General features: G+C 42.7%; 1 protein-coding gene across 2 annotated transcripts in view; it reads left to right on the top strand.

Annotated features, from left to right (window-relative positions):
• KLF7 (Kruppel like factor 7) overlaps positions 1 to 22,504 on the top strand; it is a 61,896-nt gene extending 39,392 nt beyond the window's left edge. Inside the window, exons 4-5 of one of the 2 annotated variants that reach the window (XM_017834825.1) lie at positions 12,929 to 13,052; positions 19,862 to 22,504. In XM_017834825.1, the coding sequence (XP_017690314.1) occupies positions 12,929 to 13,052; positions 19,862 to 19,913 (176 nt within the window). In that variant the 3' untranslated portion in view covers positions 19,914 to 22,504. The remainder of the gene's footprint in view (positions 1 to 12,928; positions 13,053 to 19,861) is intronic. The other variant, XM_017834827.1, reaches the window with a different exon arrangement.
• The last annotated feature ends 2,254 nt before the right edge of the window (positions 22,505 to 24,758 follow it).

Raw genomic sequence — 24,758 nt, forward strand, 5'->3', positions numbered from 1 at the left:
CCTCTGCACTGCTAATTGGTCTTTCTCCATCGGTCTAGCCACTCCCAGACAACATTCAACAGAAACAAAGGCATTAATATTCCTTGGCTACAAGTTATAGTTCATTAATTAATATTCCGTTGGTTAAATTATTTGCTTCTTTTGCTAATCAGTCTGCATGCTCAGTCTTTTTTGAATTGATGGGTTTCTTGAATCGATGCGCTGTGAGTTGATGGTTGTGATCTCTCTCTGGTGGAATTACACTTTCCCTAGTTTGATGAGTTGGGATTGTTTTTTCCTCATAATCTGGCTTTATCTTGTTTGTTTTGTCAAGTGTCCTTCATTTGTAGGTTCAGCAGAGCTCTTTGAGGTGAAGGTGGTAGAAAAGCCTCATGGCCCTGAGGAGCAGGCCGGTTTCGGCCTCCATCCTGTAGAACAGTTTGGATCACCTGGAGGTGCTCTTTTCCCAGCATCTTCAGTCCCTACTGAAGATGAGGACATCCATCCCCTTCCCTGTCCCTGAGGTTTCTTCACATTTCTCCAGATGCAGAAGGCAATACAAGCCATGCTGAGCAGCCCCACAGATTGCTGGGCTTTACAGAGCATCCTGGCCATGTCAGCGGGCAAGGTAGTCCCAAATCTGGCACAGAGGGTAGAGCAGGTCAGAGGCTGCACTCTCTGGGACAACGGGTGATTGCTTCAGTCCCTCAGGAGCGATATCTGTCCTGACCCTGACCCAATCCTGGGGATTACAAAGGGCAATGGTGCTGGAGCATTCAGCAGACATGGTCTTGGTGACAATAGGTGGCTTCTTTGGGCCCTTGGGAACGGTGCCCATCCTGACCCTAACCCAGTCCTGGGGATTGCAAGGGTCGATGCTACTGATCCATTCTTCAGCCATGCACTTGACGACAGTGGGTGATAGAGACAGCCTGTAGAGCACCATGGTCAGGAAGACCACCAGGATGAGCCTCATCGTGGTCTCTCCCAAGGATAAAATCTTGACATGCAGCTGCCTTGGCCTGTCACCTTGCTCAGAGTTCAGGCAGTGACCACTTGAACTGAGTGGTTTCCCAGTCCATAGGTGCTTGCACATGTTGGCGATGTGACGTCGTGGGCTGCTGTCACACAAGGCTCTGTGGTGTCACAAAGGCATTTTCCGCTCATCTGGCAGGCAGTGAAGACTGAGGCAGAGCTGGGAGGACCTGCTTGTATGTGTTTGCACTATTGCCACTGTGACATCATGTGCCGCTGTCACACAAGGCCCTGTGGTGTCACAAAGGTGTTTTGTGCCTGGCCGGCAGGTGATGAAAACTGAAGCTGAGCTGGGAGGACGTGGGCAGGTGGATTTTGAAGCCTGCTGCTCCCACTGCTGTGCCTGCGGGCAGACACCAGGCCCAGCAGCAAAGCGGGACTGTCCCACATGATTTGCACTGGGAGCTGTGCCTGGACTCCGTCCCAACTGCATTCAGTGCTGTGTCCCAGCTGGGCAGCCATGACACATTTCTGTGCAAAATCCTCTTGAGGGCAAAGTGGCAACACATGTTAAGAGGAAATCCAGAAATTCAAGCATTTGGACAAAAATCTTAACCGTACCTGAGCAGAGGCTTGGACAAACTGACCTGAGAGAGATAACAGATAATTTCTTAACATACCATTACCTTTCACATTTGATCACCTTTCATCAACACTATATCAATTGGATACTGTCTACCATATAAAATTTCAAAGGGGCTTACTCCCTTCCTAACATGTGTGGTGATTCAGATTCTCACTAAAGCAGTAGGTAATCTACACCTAGCTTTGTGGATTTGTCACCCAGCACCCCTTTCTGTATAGAACTGTAAATAAACACCTCAACTCTGTGTGTGGATCAACTTCTTGCACACGGGGTGAAAGAACCTGTTTCAGGACAACAACTGCAGAACCAAAATCTTCCCATTGGTTAGCTCTATACATGAGAAGAAGGCTTGGTAAGAATCAAAGCCTTTAAAACACTGCAGGCTAGTTTGCAATCCTGGCAGTCCCCATTTGCAGATAGGTGTCCAGATGTTGCGTTGGGCAGATTTGTTCCTGAAGGTGTCTGGCCTTCAAAACTCAGGATTGAAAACTAGGGCTACAAAAACTGAATGCTGAAAAAACATTTGCAGGTATACTGGCTAAGCTAATCATGACAAGTGTGAGCTTCAAGATAAAAGCTGATGCCCAACTGAATTCTGAAATAAAAGGTGTACTCACTGTATGGCAGTGCACGTTCAGAGACTTAGCGGGGATTTATTCCTTCCTTCTGTACCGCTGGACTCTTACCACACACAGAGAGATCTTAATAGATTAGTTATTATAAACTTTAATTTGTACATAGTCTTGTTGGCCACCTGTATCTTTGCAAAACCTTTCCTTCCTCAGAGTGAAATTTTCCACATTTGGTGTTTTTCCAGTGTGGTGGTTGTTTGTTATTTTAGATATTGGAGGAAAAATATTTGTTTTGTAGGAGAATGTGGTATGTGTGTTGGGGAGAGGCAGGGAGAAAAGAGCTATCTGCAGTGTAACAAGTTTAGCTAAAAACTTGGCCTATGTAGTGGAAAACAGTCTTTGAGAAGAAGATTTCTATCTGTGAATATCTGGGTAAAAATTAACTTGAGTAGATTAAGCTATGATCTCTTGTAAACTCCTGTATGAGTGATATGTGATAAAATTTTATCATTAATGCTTTGCAAAACCCATGAATCCCAAAGGTGATTCTTTTGCTGGGCTTTGTTTGGCTATGAATGTGCGTTAGCAAATATGTGTCATACAGAAAACCTATTTATTTTTTAAATTTTCTCCCTGACAATGCAGAGTCACCCAGCAACGGAATGTCATAATACATTTGTGTTCTCCTTCAGTTACATTCACCTGGCAGCATGAATGACCTGGGCAGGTTCCAACCTTAGAGCTAAGGATAAATAATCATTTGTGCCTTCCTAACTGGTAAAATTAATTATCTTTACTGACTGCCTTGTGCTCTTGAGACTAGTGTGCTTCGTTCACCAAGGGTTGCCCAGCAGTGTTGCCAAGACTTTTTTACTGCTCAGTGTAAAGCAGCAAGGAGCTCCTGCGCTGCCGAGTACAGCCTGCCACCTCGGCCCGAGAACAGGGAGAAAGCACCAGGAAGGATGGGATTTCCTTCAGACATCACATGCCTACCACCATGGAGGTAGCTCTGCCTTGACACCAGGGCAGCTTCACAAGGAGAACTTGTTAGTGTATTCTTCAAGCCCAAGCACATTATTTCCCTTTTGCATCCACCCCCAAATCAAATCCAGTATCTGAATGATTGAAATCTTGGTTCTTTTTCCATTTTTGTTGTTGACAAAACTGGGAAAGAGAAAGGAATTTATGTTCTTTTCCTCTTATGTTTTATTCCTGTGCTGTCTCTGCCAGTCTGCATTGTTTTTTTGGTCATCTTTCTCTGATTTTTTAGTGGCAAAAGGGAGAAGATGATAAATGCTTAAAAACATCAACGCTGCAATAGTTAGTTTGAATAAGCAAACCTCACATTCTTTAGCAAAAATATGGAGCAAAATCATTTAAACTGTTAGTATCTGTAAAGGGGGAGTCTGTTCCTCTTTATTTTTTTCATCAGTTCTAGGCCCTATATGTCTCATATTTTTCCTGGCCTATTTGCCTTTCTATATAGTCTGGAATTTCTCAGAAACTATTGACCTAAAATGCGGATGTCTTCGATACACTGCTCCAGATGATGTAAATTTGTGCCATGTTCCTTAAAGGGCTGTCTCATTGTCCACCCTCTGAGATACCTTACAAAAAACAAAGGGGAAAAACATGTCTCAGGGTCCTGGAAAAATCTGACCCACTGAACTGCTGAATCTTTTTCCTTTTTCATGTGTTCCTTCTGCTGCTGCTACCTTGCATCTTTGAGCTCACAGAGCTCCACAGAATCTGAAACTGGAAGCCCTTATTAGAGGACATTTTTTTTAAAGTTCTTGCTGCTTCTCTGGGGACCGAAGTAATGGCAGCTTGAAGCAGCAGAGAACGTGTAATTAGGGCAAACAGTGATGCCTCGCATGATGGGGAGAAACAGGAGGAGAGGAGGGGAGGCGCGCAACAGCCTGGCGTGCACAGGCTGTTACTAGGAGACCCCGGCACTAAATGCATGAGATGCGGGGTGCTAATGGGCCAGCCCGCCTGGGTACCAGCCCGACCTGCTGCACAGCTGCTTCTGCCCTCCTGTTGCCAAGCAACTCCATCCTTATTTTTTCTTTTCTTTTTCTTTTTTGCTTTACTTTTTTTTCTCTTCTTTTTCCTTTTATTTTTTTTTTTGTTTTTTCTTTTCTCATTTTCCTCCCCCCACCCCCCACTCAGTCTGGAGCCTTAATTGGGTAGTTTTGCTGCTGGTGTTGCTGCCGGGTGCCCGCCTGGGCCTGTCGCTCTGCTGCTGTCCCTAGGGCCTGACTGGGGGAGGATGTGCAGGCAATTAATGGGGTAGAAGTGTGGGTTGAATGCTTGGGCTGGCGCCGGCATCTGTCCCCCAGCCCTGCTCCCCACCATCCAGGAGCTTCCTCCAGAGAAGAGCTGCAGAGAAGGGGTTTGAATGGAGATCAAATTTCGAAGGCTTTATCACTGACTATGGGAGTCTTGCATAGACCCAGGAAGATAAAGCATGACATTCCTCCCCACCTTTAGGGCTCAGCATGGATGTCAGTGGGCACTTGTTAAATGAATCCTCTTAAGTTGAGAAGAAAATGGAATATTTCCATTTCTTTGGATGTTACTACATGCTTTGCTTTTCTCTGCTTTTCAACTAGACAAGTGGGCTTTGTGGATGTGTGCTAGGTGCTTATGTATGTGTAAGACATAATGCTGCAAAAACTCGTTTCTTTTTGTGTCCTGAATGGCTACATGCTAAAGACTGCTGCTGGCTCAGTAGACAAGCTTTGGCAAGGCCCTTAGGGACTAATCCGAAGCTTTGAAGTTTGTAGAAAGACTGATTGGACATTGGATTTGCTTCTTAACCTCTTTTCCCCCATCTCTAATATAGATATGATCAGAACCATCTCTCTGTAAGGGCACTGCTGACCTTTTAGGATCAAAGGAGCTGTACATCATTCATGGAAATGTACTGCTTTTACACTTGATCATCTCTGCCCATCTAAAAATAGGTACAACCTTCTCACATTGTGTGTTTCACAATCCAGTCACATTCCTCTTCTGCCCCATACTGTCTTCTGCCAGCTTTTCTCTTGTGCTTTGTCACCCTTTCAAAGGCTTTTCCATCTTTCCAGCAGGTGGCAAAACTGTGAATAAAATGCCTTTTTAAAATTATTTTTATTTTTTCTCTTTTTTCAAGTAGAAAACATTGATGAGCCAGTTAAGCACTGACCATTGCACCCCCACCCCCCCGGCATTCCTTTTTATAATAAAAATAATAATTAGGCTTCCTATTCTCCAACAAAAATCAATTAGGAGTATATTGAGGAATGAAAGGCTCAGAAAAGTATCTGAAATTGATTTTTGTAATTAGTTTTACTGGTTGATGGGTTGCACGCACATACACTTAGATGTAGCATTGATCTCCAGAGGATGTATGTATTAAATAGCCTGCTCTTCCTTTTTGCTAAAGAAATGAACTTATTAATCTTAAAAAGAGAGTGATGTTGTTGTGCACTGAACTGCAGCTGCTCACTGGCTTTTCTCAGAGCAGCTGCCTGAGCCGTGTGATGGTAACGTGCTGAATCTGGTGTGGAAGTTGAGATATTTAACAAGCAGCAGGTCTGGGGCAGCTCCTCTTCTATGTCTCATATTTGACAAAGAGTATGTCTGTAATGAGGGAGGACAGGCACTGGTGTTAAGGAGACCTATCTGGTTATATTTCATTTTTCAGGAGTCCTTCTGCGACATGTTTCTATTAAATAACATGTAGCTCTTTACACAGGAAGACAGGAGTGACCAGTAACATTTTTTGTTGTGCCATGTGCTGTGTGCTGATGTTCAGCTAATTAGAAGAATTATGGCTTGGCTTCATTGGTATGCCATGTATGTAGCTTGTAAAGCTCTCAGGGACCCTTGGAGATGAAGAGTGCTACATAAATATAAAATATTGTTAATGTGATGTTCCACATTAGGCGTCCTGTTGTGCTGAGGCGGACTTTCATAATAAACTGCAAGGCAAATAGGAATGCCTGCCTGGCATTTCTCTGAGAGGCAATCTGGGGGGCTGCTTCTCCTGAAACCACACCAGCTTCTGGCATTTCTGAGTGACTTGTGTCTGCACTGGCAACATCGCCATGGGCACGGGCCTCTGAAGGGTGCCTTGGGTCATCTTGCAGTGACATCAATGCTTGCTGCAGTGGCATGGTCCCACTCACCAGCCCAGGAACAGCAGGTCCCAAAAGGATTTCTCAGGAAGGGTAGCAAGGAAAGTTATCAAAACGCTCTATTAACAAAGCCCGTGGCACTACTTGATTCTTCACACATTTCTTCGCACAGCTCAGGCCCTAGAGCTTCCTTATAGGAAAAACCCAGGCAAGAAATCTTGCATTTAATTCCTTTTTTCAGTTATAATTTTGCAGTTTGTCTGGTTCTTCAGGAACGCAAGTCTTGAAACAGGTGTAGCTGAAGCTGTCTTTCAATATATATTTTTAGACACTGAGACTTTTAGAATTAGTTTCATTTTAAATAGCCTTTAAATCACAGATTTTAAAAAGGAAGGAAATATTTGTGTTTCTTTCAGATGAGTTTTTTTTGGATCCTGAAACTATATGTAAACAATTCGCAGTCAATTAGAACATATGCTGATTTTTTTCTGTTGTTTTCTTAAACACACTTTTGCATGCCAGCTTTGTGTAGCTACGTAACATCATATTAAAGAGCTCTTCAAACATAGTGCAACAAATGTCTTATATGAATGGCCTTCAAAATGTGCATACAGACAGAATGTGGGGTTTTCCCCTCAGTTTGTTTAAGCATCTTTTACTAAATTCATCATACTGACACAAGGAGTCCCATGACTACCAAATTTTAGCACAGAGAAGTATCAGCAAGGATTTTGACTGTGATTCTCCTCTGAAGTTCACTGCAGGACTCCAGGCTTAAGCTACCTGATGGTTTTACTAAGTGCCTGTTATCAACATATGTTTGTGGTGTGGCATTTAAAGTGGGGTGCAGGGGAGGCATAAAGAAATAGATATGGATGTATAATCATAATATCTTTGTTTACTTTTAATTCTGTAAAGATTCAGGGTGAAACTCGAGCCTTGATGGATGTTTTTCCAATGACTTGGATGGAGCCAGGATTTCACCCCACAGCATTGGAACTCTGTGATCTTATCATTTCACGTCCCAAAATCTGGAGAGTTTTCTTCTTAAAGTCCCTGCTGTTGAAATTCAGGGAATAGAGAGCAAACTTCTTCCTCTGTATTTCATAATAAATCTTCTAGCCTGCAAGGCTGCAAAGAGAAGTTTAAAATCATGGCCCTAGGTTATCTAGAAAGCAGAAGGCAAATGATCTCTAAATAGTATTGTTTTCTTCTTTAAAATCTCATTATTTCTATGGAAGAGTAGACTCGTGACTTTTTAACCCTTGGGGCTGGCAATAAATAATGCAGATATAAGAATTATAATATTCTCATTGTATGCTGTAGTTTTGTGATCATGTCCTCAGCTGATCTTGATTATGTACCTACCTCTTTGTCCTGTAACCTAATGTTTCAACTAATGCCTCCGTTGAAACAGCCTCTGTGAGGTGTCTGTAGCAAATGCTGCTGTGCTCCTTATACAAAAGAAATGTCCCCGGGACCTAGAGGGTGCCTGCGGGATGTAGGTGGCAAGGACAGGGGGTCTCTGGATGGTGAGAAGAGACAACATCCCCATTGCTGTGTTTTGTGAGGAAATATTTATTGCAAAGGCTTGTACAGGGTTTACAAGCTAAGTATATGTCGGAGAGAAAACCTGATGTTCGCTGGTTTATGCCTGGAGAGCAAAGATAACAGGTGCCTGCAGCTGAGCTGCTTTCCTAGCCCTCTGCACCATCAAAGGAGAGAAATTCACCTCCCATCCCGGTCTGACTGATATGTCAGAGTCCACACATGCCTTTGCCTCTCCATTAACTTGAAAAAGAACCATAGATGGCAATTTCAATATATAAAGTTATATGAGATGAAGCTTACCAAGACTGCCTGAGGCTGGAAAATGGAGGGAGAAGTCCCAAGGACAAGTGTGGTGTTCACAGAACCAGCCCAGCTCTATGTCATATTTTGCTGAAAACCTAGCATGTGTTTACCACAGTAGTGTAAATGGGATTGTGTGCTTGGCTTTTTCATACTTAAAAATGATAAATTTTTTGCTTTCAAGAGAAAGCTGTACCAATCATTTTTATATTTTTGTAACTAGATGCCTAATATTTAGTCTTGCATTTATCTTAGTCATAAAAGGAATAGTGACCTGATTTCAGGGCTGCCAAAGTCTGATGAATTTTTTGTTATGACTCATAATTCCAGCTTCACTATTGCATGTTTCCCATAAATTTTCAAAGGTCTTTGCCTGGATGGAGTGCCTGACTGTACTGAAGTGTGCTTTAGGAGTACTTTAGAAGAAGAACTAGGTTGTGGGAGGTGCCATAAACAGAAGTGGAATAGAGAGCCTACTCCTGGAGCATCCCAGTCTCAGGGCATAAAATGTGCTCCAGGAACATGAAAAGATTAAATATGCTATGGACCACAGGACACAGCCACAATGAAGAGAGTCTGTTTTGCAGAAGTATGCTGTCATGATGGACTGAGACCCTACAGTATATCTGAAGGGCTAATAGTGTTTCTGTACCACTCGCTTTTTTGGTGATACGGTCCTTCTAGACCAGTAGGTTTCAGCACACTGCTCTCTGCTCTAGCAGGCGTGCACAGGCTGCTCCTCGGGGATCCTCATCAGACAGCTCAGGATGTGTCTTATGTGTGTGTTCCCTGATGATCAAGTGACCTCTTTTGAGATGAGTCTTTGGTTGCCCCATTCATTGCTTTGGTTCAACGTGGCCAAAGCATAGATGTGGTTTTGGATGGCCTATCCCAGGAGGTGCTCTGCAAATGCACACGTGGTACGCTTCATCTACGGACAGGCCGCAGGACCAGGCTGTGGCTAGACAGGAATAACACCTTTCAAACGAACATGGTGTGAGTGTTGGGTCCTGCATACCCACTGTTTCACTCTGCAGCTCACCTTCACAGTGCTGTGCTGCTCTCTGATGCATATTAAACTAGAATGTGGTCAGGAAGCTTGAAATCACTAGGTAGCATCTCCACCTCCCAGGAGAAAAACTTAAAAAAAGCTGATAGCCACTGTTATGGGTCAGTCCTAGATTTTCCATAAGAAAATGGCTCATTGTTTTAACACTAGTGCTCATCTTGGAAAATTGCATAATTCACTTCTTGAACATATGTCTGCATTGCTGGCTGCCTGCCCTTCCCAGGTGCATTTGTGGATGTGTGAAATCTGAACCGGCCCCATGGTGTGGAGCATGTTCTGAACTGAAAGAGCCGAGTATTTAACAGCTGCATACCCAGGTATCAGCTTCTTTTTGGATGACCATTGCCTCCTCCACTGAATGCATTTATATAAATGCGGATTTATGTAGTTGTTTAAGGACTGCAGAGATCTTTGTGTTGAATAAAGGTGACCTAAGGAGTAGAGCCTCCTTCCTGGGAGTGGCTTGCAGGCATGAGTTTTAAGTGTGGTTATTAATTTGAGGAATTAGAAAAAAGTCAGTGTGGCACAGCTCTATGATATTGGTATTTTTCAGTGGATTTTGAAGTTCATAATTAATTTCTTAAAAAGGGTGAGATCCTGGTCCTGTAGAATTGAGTGGGAGTTTTGCCATTGCCTTCAGCAGAAGGGAATTCATCATCTATTCTTTTATTCTCACTAATGCTCTGCGACAACAGCCTAGCACATGGAAAGGATCCTTCCCATTTTTCTCCCTGCTATTGCCAGTAGTGAGGCAGGAGGACCCTCCTTCTTCATTCTCATCTACATATGTTCACTTTGGCAAGATACACTTCTGTTTCATCATCACGTAAGGTGAAAGCAGCCATTAAAGGAGCGGTTTTTTCTTAGTCTTCACGTGCAGAAATAGGCAGGTCTCTCCCTTCCCTTATGTGCTTTTGAGTAGCTGCAGGAGGGGAGGAAGTCTAACCTCTTTGAGGTCTCTGGGTCAAGGAGCTGTCTGACATGTCTTTAAAGGTCACTGTGCTCCTTTGCATTTATCTTGTGCCACTTGGAGCACAGTATGCCAGCAGGCTGTAGGGAGCACAAAGAAGTACTGCCTGACATTTTGCGGAACAGGGCTTGGGTTACAGAGGAAAAGCATCTGAAAACAAAACTCAGCTCAGGGCTGTGCAAGGCCAGAGCTAGAACATTTGAGAGAGGAGTCCCTGCAGCAAGTAACAGAGATGTGTGGCATCCTGTGGGTTTACCAGTAATCGTGCCTGGCATTTCTGTCTCTCGTAACCTGTGTATAACACTGTACATTTTCAAAGCTCCTGACAAATGTTAACAAGCCAAACTCCACCTCAGTCTCGATAGCGTAGTAATTTCACAGAAAGCCCGTGATGTTTTTCCTTCACCCTTCTGCTCTGCAGGTGACTGTATCCTTCAGACTCGCTGTACCTGCCAGATTTGGCTGAGCAGTCATCTTCTGTGTTTGCTTTGCAGCATGTGCAGCAAATGTGCTGCAAGGCACTTTGTCTGCCTTGCTGTCTCCACTCTAATGTAGGCACTAGAGAGCGTCAGAGAACCAAGGAAGCTGAGTTATCATTGAGGCTTATTTACTGACAGCTTTTAAAAATAATGCATGAACTGTTCAGACAAAACCGGTGCACCATCACAGGCGAAGAACCTGGGCTGGGGAAATCCCTCTTCTCTGAGGAGAGCAGATGCAGGATGCCAGGTGGGGTGTTAAGGGCTAATGGGGACAGCGCTGCAACTGCAGCTCTAGTGTTTGGGGCCAGCACTGGTGACAGTGTTTCAGTTACAGTTGAGTAGCCAGCCCAGAAATAAGACACTAGCACTTGGCTCACTAACAAGAAGTTTCTCGCTTTTTATTTTCCTGAAGAAATCCTATTCAAAGAGTAAAAGAACAAGAAGCGAGTCTGCAGAGATGACCAGGCAGGCACATTCTAAGTGGGGTAATGTTATTGTTGGCTCAGTCCGTTGTCCTGTTGGACATTTTCCCATGGGGGACTGTGACACACAACAGAGACATCCAGGCTGGCCTTTCTGCATTTAGGGACTGTGGGACAAATGGATATTTTGGTGTAGTCTTGCCAGCTGCTACCCCCTCTTCAGTGCTTCACCCCAGTTGAACTACTGAGCCAAAGAAGCTTCTCAGAGGCCAGTAAAATGGCTCAATTGCAATTAAGGTCTCAGCCCACTCTGCTGTTCTCTCTGGGGGGATGACCACTGGGCAGCAGAGCTGCCTGTGCAAAAGAAGTCCACAGAAACTCACTCATAAGTGAGAATGGCATTTTTTCATGTACTTTGATGCACTTCTCTTGCCCTTGTCACTTTTCTTGCTCTTTTGGCCTCTCCAATTTGTCACCATGAAATACATTGGTCTCCCATAATCAGATCTCACTCCTTTTCTTGCTAAATAGACACACTAAATATAGAAATCTGTGTCTCTGCACTGTCTGCTGTGGTCAAGTGATTGTTTCGTGTGACTGGCCTAGGGGGTCATACAGACTGCAGCCCCAGTGTGGTCCATGGTGGGTTTTTTAAGATCGCTTTCTTAGCAATTTTAAAAAATTATGTAATAATCCCTTCTCTGTTTATAATTCCTATCTTAGAAGCTTGGTAGTGAAAGTGATTTCTTGTTTGCATTTTATCTCAGCTCTCTCCTAATGCATCCATACGGTCATGATTGCATAGGGAAGAGTGACGTGGAGTTTATATAGGAGATGCACTGGAACATTTGTCCTGGGGGGGAAGATATTAAATTTGAATGCACACCAATGCATGTGCACTGAATAAGAAAAAGGGAGTCATGAGACCTTGGAATTCTTCATCAGAAGGTGTTAAGACTCCACAGATGTTACACCATGGCAGAATTTGATTCGTGGAGACTGATTTGCATTAGAAGATAGGTAGATGTGAACACAGAATCATAGAGTTCCTGAGTTGGTAGGGATCCACAAGGATCGTTGAGTCCAAATCCTACCAGCAGACTAGAATCTCTCCTGTCTTACAACTGTACTGTTCCACTTCCTTCAGTGGCACCATTAATATTTTGAGGCAGAAACATCTGATAAAGATGTTGTGCAAAAAGCCTGAAGGACCAGCTGATTTAAAGAGGAAAAAACATATCCTCTCACAGTTGCTGCCTGACATATGATTTCTTGAACCAAGGAACAGTTTTTGTTGTCAGAAGCAACCAAAGAAGGTGCAGTCCTTGGGGGCAGCAGGCATGAATACTTGGGAGGAACATGCAAGGGGTAAATAGACTCAGGGTAAAGCATGCGATGCAGTAGTGGTTGTCACTCTGGAATGGTGCACATCTGCAGAATGTTCAGATGTTAATACAGTCACTCAAGTACCACAGTAATTCATCTGGCAAGGATAGAGAAAACTGAAAAGCTGTTTGAGACTCAAGCTTCAGCCACACAGCTGCATAGACATTTGGGAACATTCTCAGGGTTTCTTTGAAGGGTAATTGCCTGGTTTTGTTAGAAACGGGAAATAAGATTGTGCGAGAATTTTAGCAGTGATAAAATTTGGACTGGAACTATCCTCAGTACAATACATCATCAGCCCTAAGTTGTTTCCATCCCACACTGGCCATGAACTGTGTGATGGGCTAACCTGCTCTAATGGGTCAGAGGCAAGGTGGGATAACAGAGGGCTTGCAAATTGAGTACTCAGTAATCCTGCTGCCACACTGACTGTTCTCTCCTCCCCTCTGCAGGTGAGAAGCCTTACAAGTGCTCGTGGGAAGGGTGCGAGTGGCGTTTTGCACGGAGTGATGAGCTCACAAGGCATTACAGAAAGCACACGGGTGCAAAGCCCTTTAAATGCAACCATTGTGACAGGTAATGCAGCTTCCTAATACGGTGTTCAAGAAACGGGGAGTTTTGTGACTGGTATGGAGTTGCCAGCTCCCCAAGACAAGAGACCTGTCTCCCAGCAGAGAGAGGCCCCTTCTGTGCTCCTGTCCCACTGCCTCGATCCCTGAACCAAGGAGAGGCCCTCCACTTTTCCCCTGTCTTCTCTGCCTCAGTGGCCAGGCAGGCTGGCAGATGGGGAATACTTCTTAAGCAGTCTAAGCTGTTTCCATCCCACAGCACAGAGAAAAATGTGGGTGGAACTAGGTGTAGGTCTGATTGAACCCTGCTGGTGTCTGTTGTGGGCACAGGATTCAGTCCATAGAGCAGCTCTTATTAATACCTTTAAAGCAGAAAGGACATCCAAAGGGCCTTAGACTATTTCAGTGATGGACCTCTCTACAGAGCATCTCCAAAGCTTTCTGTCTCCTGGTCCTGTGAGCCTGGTGCCCTCACAAAGGTAGAGCTCCCTCTATTTGCTCTGCTTCCAGAACTAACCTGAGCACCACAGCTGGCTGCCCACATTTTGGCAGGGTGGGCCTCGCAAAACTGATGGGCCTCACAAAAACATGAGTGTATGGCAGGAGGGATGGAGAGTGTGTGTGGCTCTTGTGCCCCAAATTTATAGGAAACCTGTAGGAAAAAAGCACTTAATTTCTGTATGATCATTGTCTTCTCTTACCACAGAGTCCAACCTGTTTCAACCCTCTGGATGTAGCAGGGGAGAGTCAATAACAGGTGACAAAGGGCACCACTTTGAAAAGCACAAGAGTGATTTAGACATATCTTAGAGTTCAAGTTCATAAGGTTGTTTTGTGTAAGATCAGTGATCTCTGCGCATTCCTGCTAATTAGTGAATCTTTTCTTACAGTTTTAAATCTCACCCTTGACATCTGTTTGAAGTGGGAAATACTCTGCACCTTCATTCTGTGTGGGCCCAGATTTAAAATCCTGACAGGTGCCCAGAGCCAAGGTTCCTGAAGAGCCTGACATGCAACAGTCCTCCTCTGGGCACTCAGAAATGAGGTGTGAGCTGAGCACCTAGCAGCTCCCAGTGAGAGCCACGGTTAGGGCCACTCATTGCCAATTCCTTTTTACAGTTTTTTACCACTTCAATGAACACCGAGCTCGTCTGAAAAATCTGGTCATCCTTGCTTGGTGCTGAGTGCTTTTGAAAGCTGGGTTCTTTGAATTTAGAAACAAAACCAAAAGAACACCCTTCTCCACATCCCCAATCCCAAATGATAAGAAATCAGGGTGGAGCAAAGGCAATTAGCCCTGTAATGACTTTTGACAGCACTGACAGGATCGAACAATGAGCACTTCTCCCCCTCGCACCCCCCCAGCTGAAGATTGGCAGTGCCCTGGGTGAAACCTAGATCCACTATTGAGTAATCAAATAATGTGCTTGCATCTGAACATGTTATCCAGCTAATCCTATTTATATATATTTTTAAAAGAGGCTTAAGAAAATTACCCATCTTTTTAATGCAGCACTAAGGTTCTCGGCTGTGATAAGGAAATGTTTTGTAATACAATAAAGGCTCTAGGAAGCCTCTGGGTACACCAGACCAACAGAGAATATGCGTGGAGAGAGGATGTGTGGGACATAAACAAGAGACCCCATCCTTTTATGGGAAGGAAATTTGATCATTTTCACATCCTGCCTTTCCAAGAGCTTCATCTCCTTAAGTGCTCTTCTGCCCTTGTCTCCCCTCTTCCCGTTCCCCTTCCCCCACGGAGGGCTTCCTCTTGGATTATCTTTTGTTTTATCCCTGGATTATCTTTTGTTTGCTCAGAATGAGGGACAGGATAAACCAAGTAGGGACCTCTGCAGTTCTGCTTTTGTTTAAGCACCTCTGTGAAAAACAGTTATGTTCTGTTTTAAATGTAAGGCATTGCCTTTCTCTTTTCATTCCTCCGAAGAAGAAACCATCGTGGCCCCACAAATACCCATACACATGTACACACAAAGCCCCAGGGTTTCTGTGTCAGGACAAACAATAGTTTTAGCAGAAAGCTAAAGAAATACAGTCAGTATTTTCAACTCCTCGATCTCTTTCAGCCCTTTGCTAAGTGTTCATTATTCTCCCTCCACATATTATCCCTTCCTATCTAGCTTTCCTCTTTGGCAGCAAACTCAGTCACTGCAGTCAAGAGATATATTCCTGTAATCATCTAATGCATTTTCTGCTCTTCTGCTGAATCTGTAGATGAAGGAAGAGTACTATTAATAAAGTTGAGAGTACTGGGGATTGTGCCCTGTTAAACTACATGCCCATACCATCTGTGTGTGGTGATAGGAGACAGATTTGTCCTTACTCTCCCAGTTAGTTGATGCAAGCTTGTAGAGTGGCAGTGCCTGTTCTTCTTTTGCTCCACTCTGCCATACTACTATTTTTCCTTCTTTTCTCATTCCCAGATCTCTCTACTACCACCTATTGCAGATGTCATCTCAAGCAAGCACTGAAACATGAGCCTAAAACTGTCCTTAGCTGTTTAGGCAGACTTTCAATGTTAAAGGTGCCTCTTCCTGAGCCAGGGTTCCAGCTGGGGAACAATTTCTCTGTATTTGAACTGCTACCCTTTATTGCACACACCATTATTGACAGTAGATGTGGCCAGCTTGTTACATTTTAAGGAGCCTATTTGAGCTCTTTTAACAACAATGATGTAGCACAAAACCTATGCCTGTTGTTGTTCAGATTTGAAGGCTGTATCTTGGCAATCAGAGCATGAAGGGGGTGATTCAAATAGCAAAGGGGAATGTTGTTCACACAGTCTGGCTGCAGTTCCCTTCCAAGGCTGTTTTCAGATGTGCTTGTCTGTCTGACCTTCTGGCTGATGTCAAAGGGGGATGAATGTCCTCTGTGTACAGGTCAATTTTATAACAGAAGAGATAAGACGTGATTCTCTTCTGCTGCTCCAGCCCTAACACAACACTATGCAACCCACAGATTACATGGTTAGTTACAGCTGGCAAACTACCACTGGTTTGACTAACATCGTATGTGCTGCAAATGCTGTGTGGATTGGTGGCAGCAGGGGATAAAGGAGAATCAACTAAAGTGATATGGAAAGCAGTGTACAAGTCCTTAGTGCCTTCCAAACACCAGGGTTATGCTGGTCATTAGCATTCCCCAAGAATTTTGCTCCTCAGAAACACAAGCTAGGATTGTTCCTCACACTTCAAGGGGAAGAGTTTGACAGGGTAGTGACACTCAGTTGTTCTGCATAAATATGTGTTTAGGAGATAGCAGCTTAGTGCCAGACTTTTGGGGTGTATGTTCCTCTCTGCTCGTGCGTGCACATGCGCGTGTGGTTTCCTTGTTGACGGCAAGCTAAGAGCACATTTAACTCGAATGAACACATCTCACAGTGGAAAATCCACAGCTGGTAAGAAAGATGGCTGAGCAATATATTCTCTTCTCATTGTACTTACCTTTCTTCTTTCTCCTTCAGAGGCCTCAGTGCCGAGCAGTATTGTGTTGCTAAGGAGATAGAACAGAAAGAGAAAGGAAGGAATCATGTTTGTGTGCAGGGAATTTATGTGTCACACATCACTGTATGAATTTTATAATTAGGATGTCTAATTCTAGCGTAAGCTGTCCTTTCCAGGAAGAGCTGGACTCAGGAATGGATGATGGAAAAGACTGTGATGTCCCCACATACGATGTGCAGAGCTAGTATGGAACTGATAGTGTTGTAGAGCCAGAGGTACAGAGCAAGATCTTGTCTCATGGGCAGGACTACAGACCAGCAAGCTCCTGTTTCTTAATTTTTGAAGAGAAGAGTTTCCCTTGACAGCTTATCCTGTGGAACCTCTTCTGCTGCTGCCTTTAGTCCCAGAAGGAAAGAAAAAATGTGCCCACTAATCAATAGGCTTTTTGACAGCATGATTTAGCTGCAAAAATTTTGTAGGGACTGTTTACTGTTAAAATAATTGTCCACATCCACCAGCCTTACTAAGAGATAGAACTAACCAAATTAGTCAGTGGAAGAACGTGAAAAGTTAGTATTGTAGCTTTTATTAGCTATAAACTAGCAATTATGGTACCATTTTATTAGCTATAAAATATTATAGGACTGAAAAATATACTAGATGCTAATATGGTGGTTACTGATGTGAAACAATGTATTGAATCTATATTTTTAACAGCTCTCGCTGGGGTGTGACTCAGCGTACACTTTCCGGTGTTGCATCTGTAATAGAGGCAATTGGAGAGGAAAAGCCATGCTGTTTGGGTAGTGGTCTTATGACTAGTCCTAGACTGAAGTGCCAGCTGGTGCATGCCTTTTTGGCAGCCACTCAAGCTGTTGTTTTGTTTTGGCAGCCCTTGTAGCCAGAGCACACTGCTTTCTCAGTTTAGACTGGTGAGAGAGATGATGGTCCAAGGGTGCATTTTGGCTGTATGGAGCCTGCTGTGTTGAAAGCCCAAAGTCCATTGTCAGATTCACGTCTGTCTTGCTGAGGTTCATGTAGGACCTTGGAGGAATGCAGCCTCCATCCTCTTTAGGAGTCTTTAGTTTTTGCCATTCTGAAGGTATTAACCCCCTTGTAAGCTGCAAGTAGAGAAGAGCTGACATGAGAAGAGCTATGCTCATTCATAGAAAATGAGTATATGACTTTTCTTGTGAAAGTTGCCTTATTGAAATGTTTCTTTGTCTTAGAAATGCACCTCTTGATCACTCATCTGCTTGTAGAAGCAGATAGGTAACATGTGCAGGGGAATACTTCCAGCAGAACAGAAAACACCCCCTAACTATTTGAAATATCTTCATTTTTATAGTTCTCCTCTTTCTCAGGCTTTCTTAGGGTGTTTATCCTCTGGGTATTTGCCTTTAGACTGTGTTCTTTTTTTATCTTTCGGTATTGGCTTTTTTTCCTGGGTAGTTCAGTTTGTTTTTTTACCTTCTTCTTCCTGAAAAATACAAAATACTCAACTACTGCTTTTTTTGAAATAACTCAGTGCCTGACTATGAGCTATCCTGATACTCACAATAAGCCATTTGGATATTATTCTGTCCATTATTGGTGGGTGTTTTATACTATAAATCTGCGGGGCAGTGAAAAGACATGTCAGGCAAGTCTGTTCTGGAAGTAGCTTTTCATGGTGCCCTTGGAGCCAGTTTATTCAAAAGCCATAGGCATGTGGGGTTTTATGTGATATTTGTAGTAGATGTTTTTTTAAAAAAATAAGGCAGTGTCTTGTGGCTTAGGGTGGAAAGGAGACAAGCCAAGATTTGCAGGGAACTTGGAAAGCTCCTGTTTTTTAGTGCTCAACTTGAATTACCTAGAAGAAGTTTAATTTCTGAAAGTGTCTTGAGTCCTACCACTGTGACAGACAGGTTCCATTTTTGGGCTGTGGGGTAGACAGCCAGAACCACTGCCTGCTTGTCCCGCGGTTTGCTCTCTCATGCCATACATATCTTAAATGACACTGTGATGGTGGGTGTGAGATGGGTTGGTGCTTTCAATCCCATAGCTAATGGGAACAAAGTCAACAAAGAACTTTTGCTTACTGGCAGTCTTGATAGAGTAAGGCATATATTGAATGACAAGTAAGAAAAGCCTTTGAACTCCTGAGAACTTATTCCCCTGATCACTCTGATGTCTTGGTGCTGTGAAGTGCCTGAATTTGGGCTACTGTTCCTGCTGCCGTGAGTGCCCTGCAGTTTGCCTACTAAAAAAAAGGCAGCTGTTCTAGAATACGAATTCCTGATTAACTCTTTGTGGGGTTGCTCTTCTCCTGGAGTAAGTGTGTTTTATTCTGAGTTTCTTAACTCACTTCACAAGTGGATTAAGTAACTTCAGAAGAAGGCAGTCATAAGCCTTTAGCAAGGGAGTTAATAAAGGAGAGATGCTTCATTTCAAATTCATGCTTTACCTTATTCTCCATTAACTGCATGTTTAGACCAGCCCCAAAACTCAATTAGCTCTCTAGAGTTGCTGCTCTAAGTCCATCTCATCAGGATCCAACTACATGTTCAGAATGTCAAAACATTATGTTTTCTTATGAGATTATAAAAAATGACTTTGTGGATAAAGAATAGAAGTTGAAAGCTCAGGTCCTGGCTTCTTCTTTTTCTGGGTTTACCACTCTTCTTGTGTGATTTACAATTTCCTTGCCTTCTCTGTCTCTCAATTGTCACTCTTACGAAATAAGCATAATACTTTATCTTCTGTCAACATCCTTCAGGGAGATAGCTTTCATCAGCATCCACATATTAGCACCCAGATTCCCAGTACAGAGAAAGAGAGAGATAAGTAGCCTGATGGATTGTCAGCCTCCAAACTCTGAACCAGCTTTCCTTCCCATTTGTAGTTAGAAATGAGAATTCAGCTTTCAAAACTAGCATCATACTTTGGTGCTTGTTGCAGATACTGGGCACTTGAGAAAGCTGGAGTTTTTTAAAATGATGTTGCTGAGTACTTGAATAAAACTAATTTGGTTTATTTAATTTTTTATATGCAAACACACACACTAAATACTTGATTTTATAATATAGGTGCATAGATGAGCACTCTTCCCTGATGTTTGACTCAAGGAAAGAAGAGGGAGGGATAGGAACAGAGAATGGAGAAAAGTAGTCTCTGTAGCTGCAAAGAGACAAGATAGTTGGCCCTCTGTGGTCACAGAGGTCAATCACACAGTTTGGTGGCGATCCAGGGATAACTCAAGGAATGTCTCTAAACTTGGATGTATATTTTCTCTTGTACTTAACAAGGGAGGAGCAGAAACCCTGTTTTCTGAAATCGTATATTTATTTCATTTCCTGATTGCTTTATGTTGCAGGTGTTTTTCCAGGTCGGATCACCTTGCCCTCCACATGAAGAGACACATCTAAATATCAGTCAGCTTGGCATAGATGTCATCTGGGCTAAGTGTTGTGAGATGAAAGTGGAACTCAAGTTACAACGTGCTACCTTACAGGAGAAGAGAACTCGATCCCGTGTAATCCTCTGTACAGGGGCCACATGTTCACACTGTCTTGCACCCAGTGATACTTCAATACGTACATCGGTTCTTTTATGCCTTGCCCCGGGTGGATGGGAGAAGATGCAGGCGAGGAAATGGTGTAGTGGTGAAGTCAGTGGAAAAGAACAATTGCTTACAGTACTTCATCCCTCTTGGATTTGTTTCCTGTTTTTGCCAACGGAAATCAAAGAAAACACCGGAGGCTTCCCTGCAGTGGATGGCAGTAGGAGGGGCTTATCTAACTTGCTTCTCAGTGCAACTCAGTAGAAGAATATGTTGTCTTGAAGTTGCATATTTGTAGCACTAACTTCCTTTTTAAATAGATGGGGGGAAACCAATGACCTAGAAAACCAAATCCCAGTTTGGTAGCCAAAATGAACCTCTTGGTTTTTTTGTTCTTTGTCTGAGAATTCCTAATGTTCAGTGCATCAGACTTCTCACAGACACTTTGATCTGTCTTGGTTTTGGTTCTTCTTCCTAGAACTGACCTATTGAGATCCTTTTAAGTCAATACCAGTGGCCTTAATGGCAGTAGACTGTGGAGTGACACTTGTGACACAAATATCCTCTTCTTGGCCTGAGTTTATTTAGACTTCATGGAGGATTATATTTTTGTTGGTTGTTTTTATTTTAATTTTTGTTTTGGCTATTGCACAACATATGCACTAGGGACTCTGGAAGCTGCTGCCATGATGGCTAAGTAGCCAAGGGATAAACCCCTAAAAAACAGCACCTAATATCTCTTTAAGCCTCACCTTATTGCCATAGCTAGGACTTCTTGTTTATTTTTTGAACAAAAAACTTTAAAAGCTTGTTTGGAAGCTTAAACATTTTTTCTCTTTTCTCCACAAACAAGTGATCTTCAGAACTCCTTGTCTTCACCTGGATATCAGTCTGGGACTGGCCACACAGGCATGACTACGGGATTCCTTCCACATCATATGAGCATGTTAGCCACAACCCACGGTGATTTAGTGGTGAATTATGTTGCTTTTTCTTGCTGTTCTACTAACCAATTTAAAACATTAGACTTTTGTTTGTGTAAAGAGCACCTGCAGAATGTTTTAATTTAAAGCTAATGTTTGTTGAGCATCTTATACACACAAAAAAACCCCAAGCCAAAACTCCTGCTCCAGTCTTTGACTGGGAAATCGAGAACCTCTTCCAAGTACAATGGCTTCATTCAGCATTAGCCTTTTAAAGAAATTATCAAAGTCCTCCTTCTCCATTCATCAAGTTGATACTGTAGGCCACTCCTATATGAAAAAGTGTAACCATGTGAACGGTGAAGGAAGGAAGGGATTTTACATACAGCAGTGAGCCTTTTCCAAATGATTGGTCTAAAGTATTACTAACCTAGAGGTCCATTTTGGCCTACTGTGTGAACCATCAAGGAGAAGTGGAGGTCTCATGCTCACCCTTCCGTCCTATTGATAATTTGATTTCGTTGGCTCAAAGTGGATTAAAGTCTTCATTACAAAAGGAAAAAAACCCACAAAAAATGTATTGCCATAAATTGTATTTGAAACTATTTGACACTGGCCCTGACTCCAAAGACTGCATTTAGGACCATAAAAACGGCCTATGCAAGCAGGCAGGTGGTCATTAAGTTGTATATTTTGTATATTCTGGGACCATCCCTACAAGGTGTCTAGAAATGAATCAAAATAGCACGTGGTCCACAAATGGTTGCTGCTCTTTTATACTGTATTAGCCAACTGCCCTTTGACTGTTTTGACTCATTGACTGTTATATATTTCCCTTAATTTATGTTTTGGGAGGTAAAACTATACTCTAAAGGGAAAAAAGAGCAAACAAGAAACTGAATAGATGTTTAAGAGCTGTCACCAGGATCCTTGGCACTTGAATTCTCAGCATTTTGCAACCTCTGGTTCCAGTGAGAGATTGAGTTTACTCGAAAGATGCTGGTTTTCCTCACAGTTTTCACAAAACACTGTGACTGTCAACTGAACACTTTGGGGACAGGGGGGAAATACGATGTCTGGCCCATATGGCATGAAATATGGACCAAAATCTAACCATCTTTTAGGGACAATGATGTAATATTCATGTTAAGAGCTTGAGAGAGAGAGTGAAAGAAAAGAAAGTCAGAAAGAAAGAGAGAGAGAACAAAAATTGAGTTTATTCCAAAGATTTAAAACTAACTATACTCTATATGTGTATATATATATGCTTACATATATATATGTATACATTTAAAAATTGCAGAGCACTGCTTGCTGACAATCTCGTATTTCTCTACTTCTGTATTTGCATACTTTTTATGGCTGTTTCACTCAGCTGTTCCACTGGGACTGAGGGCCCTAGGATCGAATTTGTGATGGAACATACAGATCTGCCAGATCACAGACTCGCAAAAAATCCTGAGTTGGAAGGGACCCACAGGGATCGTCAAGTCCAGCTCCTGGCCCTGCACAGGACACCCCAAGAATCCCACCATGTGCCTGAGAGTGTTGTCCAAATGCTCCTTGAACTCTGGCAGGCTTGGGGCTGTGACCACTTCCCTGGGGAGCCTGTTCCAGTGCCCAACCACCCTCTGGGGGAAGAACCTTTTCCTAATATCTAGCGTAAACCTCTCCTGACACAGCTCCATGCCATTCCCTTGGATCCTGTCACAGGTCACCAGAGAGCAGAGATTGGTGCTGCCCCCCTGCTGTCCCTCAGGAGGATGTCTGATGGGAACTGAAACCTCAGGTCTGTGAAACTAGAGCATCCAGTCAATGCGTTAAATTGAAAAAAGGGTAAGAGAATCCTAGAATTTCATTACTGTAGTGTCCCAAAGTGTATGCTCTCAAACCCACCACTATGATATTCATTGGCTGTGAACCTGCATAAATGTCCTCCTTTGGCCTGTGGACACACTTGGCTTTAGACACACTATTGGTAGTCTACAAACCTTAATTTTTAAGTGACAGTTGAAGCACCACACTATTTAAATTGGAAAAAGCCAATCAAGACTGTTTATTTACTTCCAGTTGTCATTTATGGTCTTGTTGGCATCTTATTTAGATATGGCAGAACAAGAGCCCCATGGTAAAAAAAAAGCTGAAATATCTGTTTACTTTGTTGTAAAGGCAGGCCTACATCTACATCACAGATCCAAATAACCTAAAAAACATAGAAAAGGGGGGATAAGAGACCTAAGCAGATTTCAAATTTCTCAGGCTCTCTCTGTAGCAGGTCTTGAGCTCTAAAGCCAAAATTTGAGCTTTGGAACCATCTCTTATGTTTGTAAAGGAAGATATTTTTCACCTGTATATATGGTGTACTCAGTCAATCTGTTGATTGGGGTTTTGGGTGCTCATATGCAAGTGTCTTAGTCATTACTAAAATTTTGAACAATAACTGGCATTTTTTAGAAGGAGTCTCCATTTTGGAAAGGCATAATCAATGTGACACATTCCAGGTTTCTTTTTTTTTACAATGATAAGTTTTGTTTCTTTGCAGATATTTTAAGCTGTGCACATCAAACTTGTGTAGTCTGTTATAGCTGGTTCCTTTTTGGGCCCATGTCTTCTTGCTAAAGTTGTACAATTGTCCTCTCTTTGTAAACTGTGAGTAGAATCAGACTGTAGAGGAAAGGATCTGTGTAAGGCTTCTTGGAAGCAAACCCATAAATAGATGATTTGGTGACAGTTGAAGACTGAGTTAAAGACTGAGTTATCCAGCTTTAGAAAGGAGAAGCTTAACCTTGTTTCCTTCAATGCTAGATTTACGTATGCTTGCAAAAGAGAAGCCATTGTAAGAAAGTCAGACTGTGGTTTCCAAGGCCATGGAACTATAGGGTGAGAACAAATCGAGAAAAAAGTCTCACAAGATAGTGGACACAGAAGAAGCAACTAAAACAAATGTGAGTTTTTGTGATTACCTAAATAACATTTTGGAGCAGAGCAGTCAATCATAGAATCATGCAGATGAGAAGGGTCCTCCAGAGGCCATCTTGGCCAACCTCCAACTAAAGCTGGTTGCTCAGGGCCATATCCAGCTGAGTGTTAACAATCCCCAAGAATGGAAATTCTGTGACCGCTCTGTGCAAGCTGGTCCAATATTTAACCACTTTTATGGTTAAAAAAAAATAAAAATTCAAAAATCCGTGTGTCGAGTAGGAATTTTCCACGTTCCAACGTGTTTTCATTGCCCCTTCCACTGTGCACCTCCAAGAAAAGTCTGGCATCTTCTCTACAATCTTGGTTAGGTATTTGGAGATAGCAATAAGATCTACCTTTACTCTTCTCTTCCTAAGGCTGAACCATATCTCTCAGCCCCTCTTTATCCATGATATGTTCCAGAACCTGATCTCCATGGTGGCTCTCTGCTAGACTTGCTCCAATATGTCAGTCATTTTCTTGTAATTGGGACACCAAAACCAGACAGAATATTCCAGATCTTCATATGTTTCAGTGGTGATATAATTTATTTATTCTGGATTTTTCCATTATCTAACTGAGACAACCTATATTTTAAGACAAGATTCTATTTTGAAAACTGACTAATGAAAAATCATTTAGGAAGCCACAGTATAAATAGTTTTATAATCAGATTTGCTGAATCTCTGCATAAAAATATGCTTATAGAAATATGCTTTCTGTACTTCCAGCTTGAGGCCTGGCAAGCAAAATTCTGTTTTTTCAACGTGATCATTGCTGGTTTACCTTGAACTGAAAAATTTATTGTTTCATTCATACTGTATCAA

The sequence above is a fragment of the Lepidothrix coronata genome, unplaced genomic scaffold, assembly GCF_001604755.1.
Source record: "Lepidothrix coronata isolate B3197 unplaced genomic scaffold, Lepidothrix_coronata-1.0 Scaffold7, whole genome shotgun sequence".
NCBI lineage: Eukaryota > Metazoa > Chordata > Aves > Passeriformes > Pipridae > Lepidothrix > Lepidothrix coronata.